Genomic DNA, 24,846 nt, shown 5'->3' on the forward strand with positions numbered 1-24,846 from the left:
TTGAATTGTTATTGAGAGAACTTGTCATCAGCATGGACGCATGTCCCCTGGAATGGTGGTTGAAGCATGAAGGGACATATGAATCTTTAGTGCATCTTTCACGTAAATCTCTTGCGACGCTGGCTACAACAGTGCCATGTGAACACCTGTTCTCACTTTCAGGTGACATTGTAAACAAGAAGCAAGCAGCATTACCTCCTACAAAAGTAAACAAAAACTTGTTTGTCTGAGTGATTGGCTGAACAAGAAATAGAACTGAGTGGACTTGCAGGCTCTAAAATTTAACACAGTTTTATTTTGAATGCAGTTTTTTAGTACATGATTCTATATTTGTAAGTTCAACTTTCATGATAAAGAGATTGCACTACAGTATTTGTATTAGGTGAACTGAAATATACTATCTCTTGTTTTTTTGCAGTGCAAATATTTGTAATAAAAAATATGAAGTGAGCACCGTACTTTGTATTCTGTTATAATTAAAATCAATATATTTGAACATGTAGAAAACACCCAAAATATTTAAATAAATGGTATTCTATTATTAACAGTACAATTATTTTTTTTAATCACTTGACAACCCTACTATTAACATTCTCCCTTTAGGCTAGTTCATGTCCAAACACATGGCTAGCAGCCCCTACTATATATGCTGACAAGAACAGATAGTTATCATGAATCTAGTTTTCACTGTTACCCATACCAGCTAACAGAGATATTTTAATGGGGTGAGAATGTATTGTTTGCAAAATTAACATTTTAAAGGGATATTAGTGAAAGGAGGGCCCTTAAACACTCTACTCCCTAGTTCAGATGAATGAATCCTCTTTCGCTAGAGGAGTAACCTCTAGCATTTTCAAAATACTTCTTACAGTGGCTGGTGCAGAAGGCTATTGGACATGAGGAACACCTTCAATACATAGTTTCACCCTGAGAGCTTTGGTGCTAATGAGTTTATAAAATGCTAAGTTTCAACTGAAGGCATATGTAGTTACCCAAAACACAAAAACAAAACACCAATCCCACAAACCTGAGAAAACAGAACTTTGTACCATTTTCCCCAAACTTACTCATCTGAAGAAAGTAAATGCTCATCTTCAAGAATTTGATTGTTTAAAAAGGCTTAGTGTCAGTTTACCACCCATACGTAAGCAGTTTTATTACTTGTAAGGAATCATTTTGTCACTATTATTTCTGTTAATCATTGCAGCAGACCTGTACTAATTTGCACTAGCGATGGGGTGATCTATTGTTAATCACTAATGCAAGTTTCAGAAATTTAACAATTATACACCACTAACTGTACTTGGTTAATTTAGACTTCAGTTCCACTTTAATTTGCAGTACTCCGTGTCCTGGCAAGTACTTCGTAGATAAACATGTAAATGAAGCCTAACATGGCAGACTTATTTACTATCTATCTCTGCTATTGGACCTCTGGCAAGATGAGGTAGTAATGTTGTGTTTAGCTACATGTTAGTATGTGTGATTAGCTACATGTTACCACACATGATGCTTTCTACAGGAGAATCTCTCTACAATCAAATGGTAAGAGGTGGTGAAAATTGTTTTTACTGTTCTCTCACCCTAAGCCACAACCTCAAGATTAAGCTTCAGGACTCCATTTTGCAGGTCTGATGTATAAAATTTGGTTCATATTTGTTGTTCAAGAAAATTCCAGAAGATTTAGAACAGTGACATGCACTTAAAAGATTTTTTTTCTCCCCCATGTGTGGTAATGGACATCATAGCATGTATGAGAAAATTGTCTACAGGGAGGCAAATGCACCAGGTGCATCAGGATCAGTATGTAGATCTCACTGCAAGAGAGATTAGGCATCACTAAAAAGTATATAAAATATAGACACGAGTCTCGAACTGTGAGAATTTGAATGAGTGAGATTTTAAATGTCTCACTGAAACATACAGCAAAACCCAACCTCACAAAGGAGAGCCTTCAAAATCTGGCTTAAAATGCATCACAGAGAAGAGAGAGTGACACTTACCCCAATGAATGAGACTTGGCAGGCCTGACAGGGTATATAATTTACATACACACTAGCTGCACTACAGGTTTGGTATGCTCCAGAGCCAAAAAGCACACCTGTTGCCAAGACATGCTCACACGGAAGGGAGGAAGACTCCCAGGTTAAAAGGAACAGATTTCAAAGTGGTGTTTGAAATTTCTCTCTCCTGTGACATGGTTTTGCTGTGTTTCACTGAGATTTAAAATCTCACGCATTATTTTCTGAAATCTCCCTCATTTAAATTCTCGCAGCCCAAGAGGCCTGGTAAACCGTGGTTAGGTTAAGTTACTGTCTCCTCACAGGAGGGTCTGAGAGCCCCTAGTCCTTCAGCCTCTGCTTTGCAAGTACACCACAGCTCCAGCTACTACTCCCAAGGCTATCCCCAACTAGCCTCTTCTTCTCGCCAACCCCCACACCTTCCCTTTAACACTCCCCACCAGCCTCTCCCCTCTACTACCACCACCATTCCCTCTCCCAACATCTCCTGACCCCAGCCAGCTCCCCACAACACTCCATACCTCCACTCCCCCTTTCCACCCTGTCCCCTCCCACCCAAAAACTAACAGCAACCTTTTTTTTTTTTTTTTTAAAGTACATCAGAAGCAGAAAGCCTGCCAATCAACCAGTGGGGCTGCTGGAAGATCCAGGTGCTGAGGAAGCACTCTAGGAAGATAAGGCTTTGTGGAGAAGCCAAATGACTTCTTTGCATCCGTCTTCACTGCAGAGGATGTGAGGGAGATTCCCACACCTGAGCCATTCCTTTTAGGTGACAAATCTGATAACTGTCTCAGGTTGAGAGGTCAGTAGGGTAGGTTTGGGAACAAATTAGTAAATTAAACAGTAATAAATCACCAGCATCAGATGGGATTCACTCAAGAGTTCTGAAGGAACTTAAATATGAAATTGCAGGACCATTAACTGCAGCATGTAACATTGCTTAAATCAGCCTATGTATCAGATGACTGGTGGATAGCTAATGTGATGTTGATTTAAAGACTCCAGAGGTGATCCTGGCAATTACAGGCCAATAAGCCTAATTTCAATACCAGGCAAATTGGCTGAAACTACAATAAAGAACAGAATTATCAGACACACCAATGAACACAGTATGTTGGGAAAGAGTCAATACAGATTTTATAAAGGGAAATTATTCCTCTCTAATCTACTAGAATTCTCTGAGGGTGTCAACAAACAAGTGGACATGGGTTAGCTAGTGGATGTAGTGTACTTGGACATTCAGAAAACTTTTGACAAGGTTGCTCACAAGATTCTTAAGCAAAATAATTAGTCATGGGATCAGAGGGACGGTCCTCTTATGGATCAGTAACTGGTTAAAAGATAGGAAACAAAGGATAGGAATAAACAGTCAGTTTTCAAAGTGGAGAGAGTAAATAGCGGGGGCCCCCAAGGATCTCTATTGGGACCAGTGCTGTTAAACGTATCCCTAAATTATTTGGGAAAAGAGGTAAACAGTGATATGGCAAACTCTGTACATGATACTATTGTGAATAATTTTGTAAGTCCAAAATGGACTGAAGAGTTACAAAAGGATCTCACTAAACTGGGTGACTGGACAACAAAATGGCAGATGAAAATTAATGTTGATGAATGCAAAGTAATGCAATTGGAAAACATAATCTCAACTATCCTTACAAAATGATGGGGTCTAAATTAGCTGTTACCACTCACGAAAGAGATCTTGGAGTCACCGTAGATAGTCCTCTGAAAACATCTGTTCAATGTGCAACAGCAGTCAAAAGAGCTAACAGAATAAAAGATGCTGACTCTGTGGGTGCTTCGAGGCTGGAGCATCGACGGAGAAAAGTTAGCAGGTGCTCAGCACCCACCAACAGCCAAGCTCCCCACTCTCTCCCCAGTGCCTCTGCCTCGCCGGCGGCCCTATTGATCACTCCTTCCCCGCCTTCCCAGTGCCTCCCACCTGCCGCAAACAGCTGTTTTACGGTGCGCATGTCGACTCTGGGAGGGCGGCGGAGGAGTGAGGATGGGGCGCACTCGAGGGAGGGGGTGGAAAGAGGCAGGGCGGGGGCAGACCAAAGAGGGATAGAGGTGTCGCAGGGGGTTGGGGACAGGGGTGGAGTGGGGGCAGGGCCTGGAGCAGAGGGGACAGGGGGTCGAGCACCCCCCTGGGTAGAGGGGAAGTTGGCACATATGAACAGAATGTTAGGAACCATTAGGAAAGAGAGAAATAATATCACAGAGAATATCATGCCAGTTTGTAAATGCATGCTATGCCCAGACCTTGATTACTGCATGCAGTTCTGCTCATCCCATCTCAAAAAAGATATACACCTCTACCCCGATATAGCATAACCCGATATAACATGAATTCAGATACAACACGGTAAAGCAGGGCTACGAGGGGGGCGGGGCTGTGCATTCCGGTGGATCAAAGCAAGTTTGATTTAACGCAGTTTCATCTATAATGCAGTAAGATGTTTTGGCTCCTGAGGACAGTGTTACATCAGGGTAGAGGTGTATTAGAATTGGAAGCAGTACAGAGGAGGGCAACAAAAATCACGACAGGTATGGAACAGCTTCCATATGAAAGGTTAAAAAGACTGGGACTGTTCAGCTTAGAAAAGAGACTACTAAAGGGAGGACATGATAGCGGTCTATAAAATCATGACTAGTGTGGAGAAAGTGAATAGGGAAGTGTTATTTACCCCTTCGCATAACACAAGAACCATGGGTCATCCAATGAAGTTAACAGGCAGCCTGTTTAAAACAAATATAAAGGCAGTACTTCTTCATAAAACACACAGCTAACCTGTGGAACTCATCACCACAGCATATTGGGAAAGTCAGAACTATAATTGGATTAAAAAAAGATTTAGATACGTTGATGAAAGATAGGTCCATGAGTGGGTTTTAGCTAAGATGGTCACAGGGACACAACCCCATACCCTGGGTGTCCCTAGCCTCTTCACTGCCAAAAGCTGGGGCTGGACAACAGGGGCTGGATCACTGTAAATTGCCCTGTTCCGTTCATTCCTTCTGAAGCATCGGGAACCAGCCGCTGTCAGAAGACAGGGTATGGCCAGACAGACCATTGGTGTGACCCTGTATGGCTGTTTTTACGTTCAACAGCCCCTCCTCCAGTCTCCCCTTGAACACCTCCTCCTTATCCCTCCCCTCTGTCAGCCCCTTCCCCAGCCAACACCTCTACCCTTTTATTATCACTAGTCTTATGGTTTGTACTACTGCAGTATTCAGGAGGGTCAGCCCCATAGACTCCGCCCAGTGCAGCCCCCCATCTCCCCACAGAGACTCCCCCCAGTGCAGCCCCCCCATTGCCCGTGTCCCCTACCAGTGTAGCCCCCCCATCGCCCCAGACTCCCCCAGCACAGCCCCCCCCACCGCCCATGTCCCCCCAGCGCAGCCCCCCCAATCTCCCTACAGAGACTCCCCTCAGTGCAGCCCCCCCATCACCCCGTGTCCCTTCCCAGTGCAGCCCCCCCATCGCCCCTGTGGTTTCCCCACTGCAACTCCATTGCCCCATGTTGTCCCCCCAGTGCAGTCCCCCCATTTCCTCACAGACTCCCCCAGCGCAGCCCCCCATCGCCCGTGTCATCCCCCCAGCGCAGCCCCCCATCGCCCGTGTCATCCCCCCAGCGCAGCCCCCCCATCGCCCCGTGTCATCCCCCCAGCGCAGCCCCCCCATCGCCCCGTGTCAGCCCCCCAGCGCAGCCCCCCCATCGCCCCGTGTCAGCCCCCCAGCGCAGCCCCCCCCATCGCCCCGTGTCAGCCCCCCAGCGCAGCCCCCCCATCGCCCCGTGTCAGCCCCCCCAGCGCAGCCCCCCCATCGCCCCGTGTCAGCCCCCCAGCGCAGCCCCCCCCATCGCCCCGTGTCAGCCCCCCAGCGCAGCCCCCCCCATCGCCCCGTGTCAGCCCCCCAGCGCAGCCCCCCCCATCGCCCCGTGTCAGCCCCCCAGCGCAGCCCCCCCCATCGCCCCGTGTCAGCCCCCCAGCGCAGCCCCCCCATCGCCCCGTGTCAGCCCCCCAGCGCAGCCCCCCCATCGCCCCGTGTCAGCCCCCCAGCGCAGCCCCCCATCGCCCCGTGTCAGCCCCCCCAGCGCAGCCCCCCCATCGCCCCGTGTCAGCCCCCCAGCGCAGCCCCCCCATCGCCCCGTGTCAGCCCCCCAGCGCAGCCCCCCCATCGCCCCGTGTCAGCCCCCCAGCGCCCCGTGTCAGCCCCCCAGCGCAGCCCCCCCATTGCCCCGTGTCAGCCCCGCAGCCCCCCCATTGCCCCGTGTCAGCCCCCCATCGCCCCGTGTCACCCCCCCAGCGCAGCCCCCCCATCGCCCCGTGTCACCCCCCCAGCGCAGCCCCCCCATCGCCCCGTGTCACCCCCCCAGCGCAGCCCCCCCATCGCCCCGTGTCAGCCCCCCATCGCCCCGTGTCAGCCCCCCAGCGCAGCTCCCCCATCGCCCCGTGTCACCCCCCCAGCGCAGCCCCCCCACCTCTCCCTTTCACACGTAGGGGCCCTATCACACCTCAGCCCCAGCCCCGCCCCGGCTCCCCGTCCTCGCTCTGCCTAGTCCGGCTGCTGCCCGCCAGGCTCCGGCTCCGGCTCCGGCCGCACCCTGTGGGGAGCGGGGGAGGGGCTCCCGGCCGGCCGGCCGGCCCCTCACTCACTCACCTTCTCTCTGGACAGTGGGCACGGGGCGCGGGGCCCTATCCCTACCCCCCGCCTCCCCCCCCACGGGGGCCGCCGCCATGGGGGAGCCCGTGGGGCGGGCGCTCCCCGCTAGCTGCGCAGGCACGGCGGCGCCCCGCCCGGCCATCTTACAGCGAGCGCGCCTGCGCCCAGCCTCCAGACCAGCCGGCGGGCGGGGCCTGGAGCTCATGCGGCTTCCCCGCCAGGCCACCTTAAAAAACAAACCTCCGCCTGCGCCAGGCCCCTGAACCAGAGCCGGGTCCGGCTGCCCCCGCAACAGAGCCTGGGCCCTTCAAGGGGAACCTGGTCCACCTTAACCGGCGCTCAGCTCCCCTTAAGGGGGACCAGGCCATCTTAGCCAGCGCCCTGTCCCCTTCAAAGGACCAGTCCTCCTTAAATACTGGCGCACATGAACCTTCCAGGTGCCACCCCGTAACAGCCCGTCTCCAGCTGCGCTTCGGCCCCAGGGATGGCAGGTCCCAGCATGCCACGCGGCTGCTCCAGCCTGCAGGCCCTGTGACCAGGCCACTCAGGCTGTGTTAACCGATGAAAGGGGTTGTTGCAGGCTGTGCTGTGGAGCCCTGGGGCCTATCTCAGGGGATCCCACGTTGCCTGTGTCTGCTCTGCCGGGGCTTTGGTTGTCTCTTGATGGCCTCCAAGACTCTCCATCCAGCTTGCCTCTTGATAGGTGCATAACAGAGCTGCAGTATTGCAAACCCCAAGTGTTCACATATCATGAGCTCCACCGGCATGCCAGGTTGCACTGCCGCGGACTGAAATAGGCTGTCAGGCTCATCCGGCAGTCAGTGCTCTGGAAGATGAAGGAAATTAAAAATTGATTAAATTATGTTTAAGGTGAGCTTTGTACTAGAGATGGGCCTGACCTATGAAATGGAGACCTATGCTTGGGTCTAGATTTTGAACGCTACAAAGGTCAAGGGTTTTGGCTGGGTTCCCAACAGGTGGGCGATCAACCTCAAATGTAGATCTGGATACAGATTTGGATTCCTCACTGCCAGCCTGTCCACTTTCCTCTAGATCACAGTGGTTCTCCAACTTTTGCATTGGTAACCCTTTTGCACAGCAAACCTCTAAGTGCAACCCGTCCTTGTAAATTAAAATCACATTTTTTATTTTTTAGCACTATTATAAATGCTGGAGGCAAAGTGTGGTTTGGGGGTGGAAGTTGATGGCTTTTGACCCTCACGGAATAACCTTGTGACCCCCTGAGGGGTCACGATCATCAGTTTGAGAACCCCAGTCTAGCACATGTTGCCTACATGAGATTCATAGAGTTTCAGGGCTGTTGTAATGAGGTCCCTGAGGTTTTTCTTTGCCACTTGCTCGCTCATAATTAGAGAATCAAATTCCATAATTAATGATAAGTTAATTATAAATTGTATGAGCCACTTAAACACTGAGGATTCAGCTGTTGTGTTGATGAGCTACTAGCATATCTACACCAGTGACACCATCACAGGACCTAACAAGATCAGCCACACCATCTCCGGTTCATTCACCTGCGCATCCACCAATGTAATATATGCCATCATATGCCAGCAATGCCCCTCTGCTATGTACATCGGCCAAACTGGACAGTCTGTACGGAAAAGGATAAATGGACACAAATCAGACATTAGGAATGTCAATATACAAAAACCTGTAGGAGAACACTTCAACCTCCCTGGCCACACAATAGCAGATCTTAAGGTAGCCATCCTGCAGCAAAACAACTTCAGGACCAGACTTCAAAGAGAAACTGCCAAGTTTCAGTTCATCTGCAAATTTGACACCATCAGCTCAGGATTAAACAAAGACTGTGAATGGCTTGCCAACTACAAAACCAGTTTCTCCTCCCTTGGTTTTCACACCTCAACTGCTAGAAGAGGGCCTCATCCTCCCTGATTGAACTACCTCATTATCTCTAGCTTGCCTGCATATATATATATACCTGTCCCTGGAAATTTCCACTACATGCATCTGACGAAGTGAGTATTCACCCACGAAAGCTCATGCTCCAAAACATCTGTTAGTCTATAAGGTGCCACAGGACTCTTTGCTGCTTTTACAGATCCAGACTAACACGGCTACCCCTCTGATAATGGACTGTGCAGTGACCCAGAAAAAAAAATTGCTAGTGAGATGTAAGACTTGATACTAGCATGTAATTGATGACATTATGGCCAGCAGATAGTGCTATTTGTTTTATTGATATAAGGACAAGAGATAGAGGAAATTTTCCATCAGAAAATGCCAATTAGTTGAAAGCAAAATGTTTCAGTGGAAATGTTGATTTTACCAAAAGTTCATTTAGAAAGAAAATAAAGCATTTCAAATCTTCTATTTCAACCTTTTAGTAATGGAATGTTTTGATTTTCCATTTCAAAATGACTTTTTGTGTCAATTTATAAAAATATTATGGTATGTAATATAAAATTAAAAATTGAAATTGGAATGAAGCATTTTAATTTTATCAAAGCAAGGTATTTCAAGCAACCTGAAATGATTTTTTTTCTTTGAAAATTTTTTCCATTGGAAATTTGAAATTTTTGCTTTCATTTCATTTTGGAATGGGAAAAAATTTCCCAGCCAAAGATATCTGAAGTTTCAGAAAAGCTGAGTCTTTCACGGATATCTTCTTATTAATACTGGAATTTTAATTATATATTGTGACACTACAGTATGATGACCTACAAGTTCACTGAGTGGTAAACTTGTGCAACCTCTGATCAGCAGCACGGAAATCTCGCTACTCACACAAATTCAAAAGCAAATCTTTCTAGAGTTATTCTTGCTATCTGAAGACCCCAAAAGGCTGACAGACTGCTGTTTACTTTCAGTGGCCAAGAAGATAGTGCCACAGATGGTTGCACAAACACTAGTACAAACTGTGTTGAGGGTCAAAGGTCCCGAGCAATGGAGGCAGGAGTGGAAGAAGACAGCAGTTTCGAGGAGATCAGTTTGAATTGGAACAAAATCTTTTCAAAATGTTAGAATTTCCCGCAGAACTGGAATTCCAGCTCTATAAGTCACTTCCTCTTTTACCCTTTTCTTCTATTTTATATGCTTTAAGCTTATAATTGGTAATATAGATACAGTAGATCAAGCTATATTATTTGATACAGTATCATATGGTATAATTTTATCACTAGATAAAATAAATCTTAAAGGTGTTTAAGTAGCTTTAATTTTCTGATATACTTTAAGGCATTCTGTATCACCCTCCTTCAGTGTGGGGAAGTGGTATTGGCTTGGTACCCTGACTACAAAATATTGCAAATAGTTCAGACCATGCCATCTTTTTAAAATAGAAATGTGATCGATATGATACATACAATCAAACTTTAACAAAGGTCTATATCCAAGGGATTTGTTTTGTATTAAAGAAGCTGATATGTTCAAATGGTACAGTATGTTGAAAAGCCAATGTGAAGTGTCAGTCTTTAAGATGAATCATCCAAAATGTTACAAGGACTAAATGACCATAAAGCCTGATTAACTATATGATTAGAGAGACAGGGTAGGTGAGCTAATATTTTCTATTGGCTGAACTTCTGTTGGTGCGAGGGAGAAGTTTTTGAGCTTACACAGAGCTCCTCTGACCTCTTCTGTAAAAGGTGTGGAGCCTACAGGTTTGGTGCCTCAGGGGACACTGCTCACCTACAGGCAGAAAACCAAACCTTACAGCCACAATGGATCATTTCCAGGTGGAAAATTGCACGTATGAGAACAAATCACAGGACTCCAAGTGGGAATGTCTCCCATAGCCCCACGGCACATGCCGCCTTCAAGACCTGAACCCACAGTACCATTATCAGATTGCTACGATGGGTTAACCAGGAAAGGCTTCCATTTTCTGCTATGGCCCAATGCCTACCAGATGAACCAGGGAAGGATAGGACTGGACATCAGCCTTCTAACAGGTCAGGCCCTGGACTGGGTGTCCCCTTTGCTACAGCGCGATCACCCCATACTGGCCAGTTGGGACATCTTCCTCTGGCAATCTTCAACAACTGAGCTTGCATTGCGGAGGTGGTCATTCAGAGACTCCTCCAGCCTCAGGGTGGGCTGCAAAGTATGCAGCCTGCTTTCAACGGCCTGGAATGAACTGGCCCAGCTACGCTAATTCTGTCTTGATGAGCTTGCCCCCACGGTGCCTCATGTGAATCTAGATGCATTTATTGAGCTCTGCTTCCAAATAGGCACCAGACTTAGTGAGTGGCAACTTGAGAGGAAAGGGATTCCACCCTGCATCCAGGCACCACACACAACCGCTGCAAAGGCTCCTTTACCCAAGCTTATGCAGGTGGACGTGGCATGAAACCAACTGGACCGTTCCAAATAAGACCAACAGCAGCATGACAACTTGTGATTCTACTGTAGTGGCACTGACCACATGGTGTCCATCTGTCCCTGTGGTTCCAGGGAAATGAACTTGCCCAGCCTCAGTAAGGGGATCAAGCCTAGGTAACATCGAGAAAACTCCACCAAACCTCATCCACCATTCTGGTCCAATACAGGAAATGTCCCCACACCTACAACTTCAATTACAACTCTGGCTCCAAGATTCTAGATAGATCCTCTCCCACTCCCCTTCCCCTCAAGAAGCTTTATTGACTCTGGGGCCAACAATAACTTCATGGATACTACTGTGGCTCAAATACTCAGCCTACCCATACAGCCTAAGGCCACCTCTGATTTAGTCGAGACAGTCGATGGATTGCTGCTAGCCTCTGGCTCTGTCAGTCAAGAGTTTTGGAGGTGATGGTTGGGGAGCACTAGGAGCACCCTCCAGTTTAGCCTGATCTCTGGTACTTGGAATCCCCTGGTTGGCAAAACATGACCCAGATATCTCGTGGAGTGAGCATGCCATGACATTTAATTCTCAGTTTTTGCAGGCGAACTACCTCCAGATTTCCAAGCTTGAGCCTCCAGAACCTCAGGTTCGATGCCTTGCCTAGGCTTTGGAAACAGGGAGAGATGCCTGTGCAACAGAGCAGGCCCCTTTGCTGCTAGGGTCAACTACCGCACTCCCAACAAAATACCAAGAGTTTTCAGATGTATTCAGAAAATGAAACACAGACACACTATCCCTTCACTGGGAATATGACTGCCTGATCAACTTACAGCCTGGGCCTCGATTCCATTTGGCCGAATATATTCTATAGCAGACCCTTAAGGACTACATCCATGAGACCTCATCCCCTGTAAATAGAAAGATGGCTCCCTAAGACTCTGTGTGGACTATTGTGTTCTAAACAAGATCATTGTGTGGAACTCTACTCTCTATCCCCAATCCCAGAGTTCCTGGATCAGGTAAGAGCAGCCTGGCTATTTACCAAGTTAGACCTCAGAGGGGCATTCAGCCTATTCAGAAACTGGTCAGGGGATGAATAGAAAACCACTTTTTGCACTCAGTAGGAACACTTCAAATATCTTATGATGCCTTTGGACTTACTAATGCACCCATGACCTTTCAGCATGTAATTAAAGATGTCTTATGAGATATGATGGACCTAGGGCCATCTCTAGCTATTCTGGGGTCCTACTCAGCCCGCGAGGTGTGTGTGTGTGGGGGGGGGGGGGGGCCGGCCTCTGCAGTGGGGTGGGACTGGCTTGGGAGGCAGGGGGGAACCGCCCCCACACTCACTGATGGTGTGGCTGGGGCTGGGTTGCTGTACTTCTCACTGCCGGTGAGTGTAGGCCTGGCCCTGCTGTAGTCCTCAGGGGCGGGAAGGGGCGGGGCTGGGGTGGAGCAGGACTGGGGACTCCGGGGAAGGAGTGGAGTGAGGATGGGGGCTTTGGGAAAGGAGTGGAGTGGGGGTGGGGTTGGGGTGGAGCAGGGGCTGGAAGAGGCGGGGCTGGGGCAGAGCAGGACTGGGGGCTTTGGGGAAGGGGTGGAATGGGGGTGGGTCTGGGGTGGAGCAGGGGCGGGAAGAGGCAGGGCTGGGGCAGAGCAGGGGCGGGGGCCTTAGGGAAGAGGTGGGGCAGGGGCTGGAACAGCACGCAGCTGCGTACTTTGTGTCTGGATAGGGATGGCCCTGGATGCACCACTATTTGGTTGCCTGCTTAGATGACATCCTAATTGACTCTGAAGACCAGCCTATGCACAACCAGCATGTGCACAGGGTCCAAAAAGTCTCTGCCAACGTGGACTCTGTGCTAAGCTGGAGAAATGTATCTTCATTCAGCCCACTGTGGAAATTCTTAGGTTACATTCTCTATGCCAAGGGAGTCTTTATGAATCTGCAGAAGGTGGAAGTGGTTTGCAAGTGGGCAACACCATGAAGCAATTGAGAAATTCAGTGCTTCATTGGGTTTGCAAATTTCTATAAATGCTGTGTATGAGCCTACCCCCAAATCCTGGCCCCTATAACTTTTCTGTGGGAAAACCTGCCCAGGTCTCTTGGACACCAGAAGCTCAAGAAGCTTTCACTCATCTAAAGGGAGGGTTCACCTTCACGCCCATCCTCGCGCATCCTGACCCAAGTCAGCTGTTTATCCTGGAAACCGATACTTCCACCATCGCCACTGGGGTAGTGCAGTCCCAAAAACAGGGCCTCAACAAAGAAGTTCATCCCTGTGCATATTATTCCTGCAAGCTCACTCCTGCCAAATACAATTATGAAATTTCAGACAAGGAGCTACTTGCCATCAAAGTGGCTTTTGAGACCTGGAGCATTATCTTGAAGGAGCCAGACTTCCACTTCAGATGTTCACTGATCACAAAACTCTAGATTACCCGTGCTCTGTGAAAGGTTTAACCCAATAACAGCTACACTGGGTTCTCTTGAAAAGGAGTCTTAAAAAATCTAGTTTGGATAACAGATGCCTATTTTAGCCTGTTGGACTATCTGAATACATTGATGGGACATATAGGATCATCTGCCCAACTCCTCATGAGAAAACGTCTAAGAGCCAGATTGCAGACTTTATCATAGTTGTTGCAACCTAAACGGATTCAACGAGACACACAAACTAGCCTAAAATTGAGACAAGCAAAGCTATTTCTTTGACAAAGGTGCAAAGCCTTTATCACCACTGGAAAATCGAAAGACTGTTTGTACTTGGCATAAAGGAGCATGGAAACCAGCACAGGTGACAGACCAACACACTGGTCCAAGATTTTATCTCGTTGAGACAAAGGAAGGAGATCTCTGTAAGAAAAACAGACAGGATTTGATGAGCACTAAAAGAAATAAAAGAAATGTGCAGAAAGGGAATGGAAAATGGAACAAATAGAAATTGTGTCAACATCCAACTCAGAAATGCAAGCAATGCCAGGCCAGTTTACTGAATCTACTGAGGCTCCAGTGGTCAGTTCAAATTCAGGAAGAAAAAAAAAGCGGGGAGGAAACACATTGATACTCTCACTATTCTCTCTAAATGCAGAGTGATAAGAAAACTTGCTAGATAAAGAGACTAATTGTTCTAGACGACTCTTTAAGGATTCAGAGTGGAGTTATGGATGCTAAATTAAATTGATAAATTTACGTAAAAAAGTTGAAGTTCAGTTAAATTGTATGTCTTTATTTAAAAAATAAAAGAAGATGTAATGATATTAGGAACTTTGGAGTAGGAACCAAAGTTGCCCACAGTGTTGGGGTGTGGGAATCATGTAGTGAGCATTATTAGCAGAAGCATGTTGCTAAGGCACTTGGGCCAGGCAGGTAGCTGTATGCTTTGACTTGGTAAGTAAATTGTTTACTGTTACTTAAAAAATCTCCAGTATCTTTTTGTATGTTATAATAGTAACTTGGCAGTAGCTGTTACACATACTGTTAGTGGACCTGAATAATCGCACTAGGCTTCCTACCTCATTCGGGCTTTTATCAATAGGTCTGAAGTAGATGACCCAGTACAATTTCTAAAGAACTTTTACTGCACTTCTAGAGAGAGAGAAGAACTTTCAAGGAATCCTAAAGTGGGGGGCTCTTCTGTCTTTATCTCCATTAACTGCTATGGGAATGGAGGATGTTCACCTCCACAGAGGATCAAGTGTTATGCTTTCTGTAAATGCTGGTAAGTCCTTGCTTGGTTCTCCTGACTCACTCTTTTTCATGTGTTCATGAATATTGTAGCTTATTATTGATTGATATAATAAATCATGCAGTGACCAAGCAGAGGATGTTTTTTAAATGGAGTCAGAGGGGTTGCATGTGTCTAAGTGAAAGCAAAATGTGGCTCAGTTACTACAGACTAGCACTTCTCCCAGGCCCTCTGAAACTACGATGACGGGCATGGTATAAGAACCTGAATAGAAGTGTAAGCACAGTCAGGATAAGCTCTACCCTGACATCTGGTGGTGAATTATGGTGAGCGTGGAAAAGAATTTCAGGGACTGATCGTGTTTGCATAGGCACATTCACCCCGCCTGGCATAGCCCACGGCAGCCTGGAATGGATGCTTTGGCAGTTGTGGGATCCCCAGTTTCTTTGTTGTTGGGGCAGGAGGAGTGGAGTGTTGTCACCCTGATTGTGTGGATGAGGAACTGTGAAACTGCTTTGTGACAGGGAGTCTCACCATCAATTGAGTGACACTTGCTAGACAAGAGAGTGGGCTCCTTGTGTGAGCCAGAAGCACCAATTGCACCACCTTCTCTCTCCACTGTTGAATATCAGAGCTGATTTTTGATTCCCTTAAGAATCTAAGTTACAGGTTACTGAGCTGAACTCACTAAAAGCTGAAATCACTAAAGAGCTGTGCTAACTAGTGGGGGAGCCTGAAGCTATATTGTGGAGCAGAGCAGCTGGTGGAGCAGAGCAGTTTGTGGGACGGTTGGAGCTGCCCACAGAGCGAGCGGAGCCAAGCAGTTTGCGGGAACAGCTGGAGTGAATCATGAGATAGCTGGTGGAGCAGAGCGGAGCGGAGCGGAGCAGTTCGTGGGGAAGGCGGAAGCAGAATCCCATGGAGAGGCAGGGCAGTCGGCCTGAGACCACGTAAGGTGCCCCTTTCTACCCAGGCTGGTGGAGGGAAAACCCCTGAAGATAGACTCTTGAACTCTGGGGCTGCACTGACCCAGGACAGCGGCTTTTGGGTTGCTGGACTTTTGAGACTGTGGGTAATTTTTGGGTTGCTGGACTCTTGGGACATTTGAGGTATTGGACTTTGGAGTCTTGGGGTGATTTTGGGGTTGCTGGACTCAAGAGCCCAGGGAAAAGGACACAGCCTAGTTGAGGTGTTTTCCCAATTTAATGCTATGCTGTTTATCTCATGTTATTAAACATTTTCTGCTACACCAAGACTCTGTGCTTGCGAGAGGCGCCCAGGGGTGTGTGTAAGATTTTCCCAGGTCACTGGGTCGGGACTCGAGCTGGTTTGCATTACGTTGTAGGGAAGGGACCCCTATGTATTGAACCCGGCCCTTGCTGCTATCAATTCAGCCTGGCAGAAGGGTTACATAAGTGTGACTGGGGGTGTTGCAGGGTGCTCCTGCCTAATGGTCATAGTTCACTACAATGGCTGTTATGCCTAGTAGCGATAGACCACGGAGACATCAGTCCTGCCTCGTGGCAATAGTTCAAGGTGGTGGCCGTCCTGCTTAGTGCCTGCCATCTGGGTGGGAGCATGGGAGTCCAGGCCTGCCTTTCTCACTGGGTTCCGACTCATGGCCCTGTGAGGCTGACTCAGCTGCTCACCTGTGTTTGTGTGGTGTGCAGCTTCCCGTCAGTTTCCCTGGGTCACTTTGTGCTCCAGTCCACCTACCATCTGGCTGCTGCCCAACTCCGGGGGACGTCGCCTTCAGGCTTTTGGTCCTTGTCCCCTCCAATGGGTGCTGTGGTTCCCTTTGCTTACTGTCTTGATACTGGGTCTACTCCGGTCCTCCCTGGGACCTCCCAGGGTATGTCCTGTTCTGCTCACTGGCTTGCCAGCTCCAGATCAAGCTTGCTTTTAAACCCCAAATCCCTCCCCCCCTCCACAACACAGCTTTCACAATATCCTCTGGCAAGGAGTTCCACAGGTTGACTGTGTGCTGTATGAAAAAATACTTCCTTTTGTTTGTTTTAAACCTGCTGCCTGTTAATTTCATTTAGTGACTTGTGTTATGAGAAGGAGTAAATAACACTTCCTTATTTACTTTATCCACTTTCTCCAGTCATGATTTTATAGACTTCGATCATATCCCCCCTTAGTCGTCTCTTTTCCAAGCTGAAAAGTCCCAGTCTTATTAATCTCTCTTCATCTATACCCCTAATCATTTCTGTTGCCCTTTTCTAAACTTTTTCCAATTCCAATATATTGTTTTTGAGATGAGTGACCAGAACTACACACAGTATTCAAGATGTAGGTGGATTTATATAGAGTCAATATATTTTCTGTGTTATTGTCTATCCCTTTTTTAATGATTCCCAGCATTCTGTTAACTTTTTTTTACTGTCACTGCACATTGAATGGATGTTTTCAGAGAACTACCCACAATGACTCCAGGATCTCTTTCTTGAGTGATAATAGCTAATTTAGACTCCATCGTTTTATATGCATAGTTGAGATTATGTTTTCCAATGTGCATTACTTTGCATTTATCAACACTGAATTTCATCTGCCATTTTGTTGCCCAGTCACCCAACCATACAACACAATTTCATAACTTCATATGCACTAATGATGTACATATTTAGATAGAACAGTGACTTTCAGCAGATCATATCCTTTCTCCTGATACCTTACGTGGCATGCTTTATATGCAAGATCCCAATATATATAAATGAGGAATATGGGGGTTACAGAGCACTCCCCCAAGGTATAGAATGTTACAGTAGGTCTCCATCCTGCTGTAAGGGGAAACTAGCAGACAAAGGCCCCCAAATTACACATTGCAATTGCAAAACAGAAAAGATCAGATTGTGCCCAGTCCTTGCATAGGAGCCCAAGATGGTAGGATGGCACAAGAAGTGCCCTGCACTGTCCAGCAGAGATCGTCATAATTCCCTAGCTAGTAAGTAGGCCCTTCATTTAACAGGTCCTGTCTGCCTTCCAAAGGAAAGTTGTTTATTTTTCAGTCTAGCCAAGCTCTTGTGTGCCCTACTGCCTCAGGTAGATAGTTACTGATAAAACTCCAAGTTATACCGTTGTGTTGATAACACATTTTAAAATATGAGAAATAAAGTGATTTTTGTCTATTAAATAATTGTTTCCATTCATTGCTTCCCAGGGGCAGGATTCCTATAGTAAGCAGAGGTTAGGAGTGTAGTGAGGAGTTGAGTGGTTTTGGCAGGTCCCTCACACAAATCCAGATCACCACAGGAACCTCCCCAAGAACTACTTGGAGATGGATACACTTTATACATGTCACTGCACAATAGGAACATGCCGGTCTCTAGACTTGGGCCCGAGCCTATGATGCACAACTGAGCAGTTCTGAGATTGTCCAGTAGATGGCAGGGGTGTACACACACACACACACACACACACACACACACACACACACACACACACACACACACACACACACACACACACACACACACACACACACACACTCTCTCTCTCTCTCTCTCTCTCTCTCTCTCTCTCTCTCTCTCTCTGGCTTATTACATATAGTTAGACACAGGGCCGGTGCAACCATTTAGGCAAACTAGGCAGCCGCCTAGGGCACCTAGTGGTTGGGGGGGCCTAAAAATCCCCTCAGGCGAGGAGGTGGAGTGGAGGTGAGCTGGGTGGGGGGGCACGCGAGGAGGGGTGCCCGCAGTAATGGGGGGGGGGCGCACAGGGGAACAGCTCCCCGCCCCAACTTATCTCCACTCTGCCTCCTCCGCTGAGCACACAGCCCAGCTCTAAGTCTCCTCCAATCAGCGCCGCAAGCCTGGGTGGGGAGGAGAATTAGAGCAGCGCTGGCGTGCTCAGCGGAGGAGGCAGAGCCGAGGTGAGCTGGGGTGGGCTACCCAGGCAGGGTTAGCTTCCGAGGGGGGAGTCTCCCTAGGCAGGGTTAGCTGCCGTGGCGGGGGGTGGGAGAGGGGGGGAAGTCTCCCCAGGCAGGGTTAGCTGCTGTGGCGGCGGGGGGGAAGTCTCCCCAGGTGGGGTTACCTGCCGTGGGGGGACAGGGAGTCTCCCTGGATGGGGTTAGTTGCTGTGGGGGGACGGGGGAAAGAGGGGTTAGCTGTCGCGGTGGGGGGGTATCTGCTGCAGGTGGGCTCCCCGGATGGGGGGCTTAGTTAGCTGCCGTGGGGGGAGCGGGGGGAGCTGGGTGGGGGGTGCAAGGTGGAAGTTTCTCCTAGGGCATCAAACTTCCTTGCACCGGCCTTGGTTAGACAGAGTTCATCCTCAAGGTGCCGTGGGTCACTCAGAAGAATTAACCACTGTCATCTCTCTGTGCCTTTGTTTCCCCATCAGTTAAATGAATAATTCTTACCTGCCTCTCAGGGAAACGGGGATGCTAAATTCTTGAGTGTTTATAAAGCACTTTGAGACTCTGGGTTGAAATGGGCTCAGATACCAATGTGACGGGCATGTGAGGTTACCATGAACTTTAAAAGTGCAAGGTCTCATCGAAGAACTGTAAGATGCTAAATAGCAATATTTAGCCGATTGAGAGTCCAGGACCACATTTTTTGCCTAAGCGACCGCAGCGTGAACGTGGAGCAACCCCACCAACCTCAGTGACTGGATTTGTAAAGGGACTGCTCAATGCAGCAAAAACAAGCCTACTCTCAGGACTGCAGGCTAGGAACTTGCTGCTTTATTAACTGCATGCCTCCTAATGCAGCTGGGGGAAACTCCCACTAACTAACCAGTGAGGAGTAGGGGTGGAACAGGGCACCAGCCCTAAAACTCTGAGTAATCCAATTAACCCTTGATGACCACTTTGTTCCAGTTGCTGTAAAGGGAGAGCAGAAACTGGTCCCCATTTTTGTAATTTAATTGAACTCCCTGGTAATAATTCTCTTCCTTTCGTGCTCTGTGGGCCCAATTCATCCATCCAATTCAGTGGAGAGAAACTTGGGTGAATTTAGTCCTCCAGCATGTTATTTCATTGAGCCTATTAAACACTGGAGGGAATAGCTTACATGGCAACCTGCACTGAAAGAGACGCCAAGTGTCTGCAGTCCTTCCAGCATATTCCCCATGCTTCTACGAGCTGCTTGGCTGGCATTTGAAAAGCGACTTTTCCAGGCCTGTCTTCTCCAGCAGCACTCGGGGCACGTATTTGACTATGGCCCCCTCTCTCCTACTGTAAATCTCACTGGGGTCGGGGGGGGGGGGGGAAGCAGCATTGTTTCCTTACTGAAAGAGACCAGATGACAGCGCAAGGGACACACACCAGCCCACCACTTACCACTGTCTCAGCTGTTGGCTCCTGACAAACAGAAGCATGTGGTTTCTAAAAATACCCTCCTAAAGAAAATACGTGCTCTTTCCAATGGGAGAGGGTTAATTAGACGCTGTGGCCATAACCTATACAAATGCTTTCAGGTTGGGAAATAATTCCAACTTGTTTTTCAGACGAGCTTATCCTAATGAAGCAAACAGTGCTGGTCATGCAGGACCAGCCCCTTTGATTTCTGGGCTTATAACTATATGAAGTAAAAAGCTCCCCCCACAAGTGGAAAATGGTATAGTCTCATGTAGGTGGGTGTGATGGGGACCATCTATTTCTAGGATTGGTCCTGTGGCAACCCAAAGGTGCTGAAAAAGCAGGAGTGACAAGGGACTTGGCTCACAGGACACCTGCGTTGCAAGCCTGGTTTCCCTGACATGGCACCAGGGGAAATGGAGATGGTGGAAGTGTTCACTTCAGAAGGCAAAGGCAGGGGGTTGAAGGCAGCCAAGGAATTCTGGGCTGGGGATGTCATCTTTGCGGAGCCAGCCTACGCTGCGGTAGTTTTTGACAGGTAAGAGAGAAGTTATTATGCAGCAAAAAACCAATCTGTGCGGCTTGTGAAGCCCAGTCTGGTTGCAGTCAGTGAAGGCTTCCTTAGAGTCTGGATAATATCAAGAAAGGCTCACAGAATTGCAGTCAGCAGCGCTCCACTGAGAGTCATTCTGTGGAGCTGCAGGTCACAGCGGCTGTCCTCTTGCTAGGACGGGATAGTCAGTCTGCTTGCCTGTTTTAAATACAGTGCAACCTGCTTCCGGGACATGATCTTGGAAGGTGCTCGGCGCTTTCAGCCTCCATTGAGAGCAGAGGGAGTGGAGGGAGCTCAGCGCCTCTCAAAATTGGGCCTCAGCAAATTATTCAAGTGAATTGCAGTGTTCAAGCTGCGATTGCAGTTACAATGAACCTCTAACTGACTTTGCTGTAGGAAGCAGGTACACTATGTCATTATGCTTTGTTTTCAAATATAACCCCTTTGACTATATACACAGAGAGGGCACTAATGCTGAAAGACAGTAGATACATTCATGCCACTGATAGTTTGTAATAACTTGAGATTCTTTCATCCTGTGCCCCTTTATAACCAGTTACCCCCAAACAAATGGCCTAATACATAGAACTTGGCAGCAGTGTTGTACTTGCCAGTGGATGAATTAATGGGCTGGGCTGGTGCAGTCATCTTTGAGAGGAGAGATTGGATTTCTGTAACTTTGCTGCGATATTGACGAAACTCAAAAGTGACTCCTGATCAAGATGCATTTTCCATTTATGTTACTTATCGTGAGCTTCTTATTTTTACATGAATAATATTTGATCAACTTCTCTTGTGGATGTGGATGTTAAGGACTAGATCTGCAAAGGGATTTAGGCACCTAAATGCCATGTTAGGCACCTAAGTCCAAAATTTAGATCCTCAAAACCCCTGTTCAGATGCTCCCTCTCCCTGTAGATGCCAATTTTTGCTGTTAAAATCCCTTAGGCACCTACATTCTCACCAATGGGCATACACAAAGCTTCCTGATTCCTGGTGCCAAATGTCTAGCTCAGGGGTCAGCAACCTTTCAGAAGTGGTGTACCGAGTCTTTATTTATTTACTTTAATTTAAGGTTTCACGTGCTGGTAATACATTTTAATGTTTTTTAGAAAATCTCTCTCTATAAGTCTATATATTATATAACTAAACTAGTGTTGTATTGTAAAATAAACAAGGTTTTCAAAATGTTTAAGAAGCTTCATTTAAAATTAAATTAAAATGTTGATCTTATGCCGCCAGCCCGCAGCTGGTCTGGGGTTCTGTTCAACTAAGCCAGCAGCAGGTTGAGCAGGGCCTGCAGCTGGGATTCTGGCTGGCAAGGGTCCAGCAGCCGGGACCCCAGACCAACAGTGGGCTTTCACTCAGGGGTTTCATCCGCCAGCTCCTGCCAGCCGGGATCCCAGCTCCCAGACCCGCTCAGCCCGCTGCTGGTCTGGGGTCCCGGCCCTGCCCACATACAGTAGGTACCTACCTTCTCCCTGGTTCTGGCCCATTCTCTTCCTCTCTCTGCACTGAGCTGAGGGTGGGAGTGCACTGAGCACAGGGCTGGGGGTGAAGGGTCTTGCCAGGAGCTAGAATGAGGGAGGAGGCTCAGGGTTGGGGCAGGAGATTTGGGTGTGGGCACTTACTTGGGCAGCTCCCATTTGGTGCGAGGGGTGTAGGTGGGAATGGGTGTGTGTGTGTGTGTGTGTGCAGGAGCTCCCGTTTGGTGCTCAGGGTGGGGGTGGGGATGTGGGGGGTGCAAGAGTCAGGATGTGGGGGGTGCATGGAGTGTGAGGGGGCTGGTATGTGGAGGGAGTGCAAGAGTCAGGGCAGAGGGCTGAGGGGCATGTGAGGGGGGTGCAGGTGTCAGGGCATGGGGGTTGGGTATGTGTGGGGGTACCAGAGTCAGGGCTGGGGTTGTGGGAGTCTGTGTGAAGGAGTCAAGCAGAGGGATTGGTGTATATGAGGGGGGTACAGGGCTCACGGCAGAGGCCGGGGGTGTGTGCAGGACTGCGGGGCTCAGGGCAGAGGACTGGATGTGTGTGTAGCGGGGGGTCAGGGCAGAGGGCTGGGTGTATGTGAGGGGGGGGGTCAGGGCTCAGGGCAGAGAGATGGTAGTTGAATTATGCCTAAATACCACAATGGATAGTGCTATATAAATGCCAAAATCGATTAGACTAACAGACTATGGGCCCAATGCTGCTGCGACTAGGCCAGATTCTGCCTCCCCTTACATTGGCCCTGATCCAGATCCCATCAAAGTTAATAGGGGTCTTTCCATTGACTTCAGTGGGCGTTGGGCCAGGCCCATTGAGTAACTTATTCTGCAGTTAGTCCCACTGGAATCAATGGATCTATTTGTGAAACAGGTAATACTCACTAAGAGTAGGGGTGGAAGTATCTGGCAGTACCTATTGAACTCAGTGGAAAAATGGAAGCAAGATCAGGACTAAGAGGTGATTTTATAGTGATTTGTTCCTAAGCATGGTCGTTTAATGCCAGCTAATCATTCTGGCCAGAGCTGAACTAGGCTGGGTCTCAAGGATCCCTATAATGAACTTTTTTTTTTTAAATGAGCAGCAGGCTAATTAAAATACCACCGGAAGAATGTTTTGTCTCAGGCAGAGACAGAAGTAGCTTGCACAGAATGTTCTAACCATATCTTTAAAATAAAATGGTTTTATTTAGTTAGGGTTTTTTTTTTTGAATATGTTCATAGTAAAGGGACGCAGCCCATTGAGACTAGTCTTAAAGATTGTAGCTGCCTTGCAGACTCATCTAGAAATGGATCGTTATGATTATACACCGTTCTTGGAGAACTGTTCTTACGAGCCAGTTATGCTCATGTTAAAGGCATAGATATTCTTCAGATGGATCTTTGCGTACAGATCCTTATCTCTATGATAAGCCCCTTTGACTACAATGAAGCTACTCCACTTTATACCAGCTGAGGTCAGGCCCTTAGATTGTTTTCTTTGACAAGAAAAGGCTGCTTGGTCTCTTGCAGCTAAGGATCTCAATGTGCTTCACAAGCCCTCATTAATCTGCACAGGGCCCTGTCAAGGTAGGTATTATCTTATCAGTGCTCCACCTATTCTACACTGCTCTGTCTACTGAACACAGTAAGCCACATCCCCACGTGGTGTAAATTGCCATAACCTATGTCTATGAATGCCAGCTGGGGATTGGGACCAATATATGGAGCTTTGCAGGTTTACACGTGGAAGCAATGTGTAAGGCACCTGTATAAAAGTCTGTGTCTACACTAGATTATTTTTCTTAACATTTCCTACCGTTGCTGCTACCAGTTCAGCTCCCCCTGTGCTAGTGGGGTGCTATGTGCTACTGTAAACAGGCTACCTGCTTTGCCACCATGTCATTTTCCAGGTAAGGCCCGTGCCTGGGAGTGTGAATTGCCAGTGAAAGTCCTGTTAAAAGAAACTTTCCATTTTCTCCACTGCCCCCCACCTCTTTTTTATTTTTTGAAAAATGATCCTTGGAAAATGTCAATTATTATTGGGACCCCACCCCCCAAGTTGTTTTCAGTGTAAACAGAACATGGTAATCCCTAGCCATACACCAGTATATTTATAGTCAGACTCCTGGGGCAGCTGTTTCAAAGCCTTGCAGGTTTTGAAATAATGCAGTTTAAAAAAAAAATCAGTTCTATAAATAATTCCAACATTGCCCCCTCTCCTCAAAAATGTTATCTGGACAGAATAGCTTATACTGCCTGCCGCAAGGGACTAGATGTTATGTTTGCAATGGGATGGATTTCCTATCCTAACAGACCTTTTCCTTCCCGAACTTCTATCAACAGAACAACAATCCATCTAGGCTGGCAGGCTGTTTCTAAAAGTAGTTCAGAGCAAAGGGGATCTCCTTCTGCCTCGGTATGATGCACCAAACTGTGCTATATTATGCCAAGGAAAGACATTTTTCCCTAACCCCAGCTGGTGAGCAGTTCACCCCTTGTTATTTGTATTACAGTACTGGTGAGAGGTCTCAACTGAGCCCAGAGCTCCATTGTGAGGTGATGGGCAGCCGCATAGTCAGTGATAGCACTTCACTGCTCCAAAGAGTTTACAATCTAAATAGTCCTAGGAGAAAAAGGAAGTGTTATTATTCCCATGTTACAGAAGGGGAGCTGAATCAAGCCACAGAGAATTAAACAGTTTGTGTAAATTCAGATAAGCGGTCTAACTGGCTCACTTTAAGTAGTTGTTGTTCCACTGGCTGTCATTGGGTCCTTAGAGCATATCAGTAAAGTTCAGCCCCCAGCTACATACGTGTGACTGCTCCCAATTAGTTGACA

At 47.7% G+C, this 24,846-nt stretch overlaps 2 protein-coding genes across 9 annotated transcripts in view; one reads left to right on the forward strand and one right to left on the reverse strand.

The window, feature by feature from the left end:
- KRCC1 (lysine rich coiled-coil 1) overlaps positions 1–6,829 on the reverse strand; it is a 50,803-nt gene extending 43,974 nt beyond the window's left edge. For all 7 annotated transcript variants that reach the window (XR_007773019.1, XR_007773017.1, XR_007773018.1 and 4 more), the window contains exon 1: positions 6,685–6,829. Coding sequence is in view for 1 of the 7 variants with exons in the window: in XM_050943377.1 (XP_050799334.1) it covers positions 6,685–6,829 (145 nt within the window). In the remaining 6 variants the exon portion in view is untranslated. The remainder of the gene's footprint in view (positions 1–6,684) is intronic.
- A 13,376-nt stretch (positions 6,830–20,205) lies between these two features.
- SMYD1 (SET and MYND domain containing 1) overlaps positions 20,206–24,846 on the forward strand; it is a 45,957-nt gene continuing 41,316 nt past the window's right edge. The window contains exon 1 of one of the 2 annotated variants that reach the window (XM_050943399.1): positions 20,206–20,531. In XM_050943399.1, the coding sequence (XP_050799356.1) occupies positions 20,395–20,531 (137 nt within the window). In that variant the 5' untranslated portion in view covers positions 20,206–20,394. The remainder of the gene's footprint in view (positions 20,532–24,846) is intronic. The other variant, XM_050943400.1, reaches the window with a different exon arrangement.

Source organism: Gopherus flavomarginatus, chromosome 3 (assembly GCF_025201925.1).
Source record: "Gopherus flavomarginatus isolate rGopFla2 chromosome 3, rGopFla2.mat.asm, whole genome shotgun sequence".
NCBI lineage: Eukaryota > Metazoa > Chordata > Testudines > Testudinidae > Gopherus > Gopherus flavomarginatus.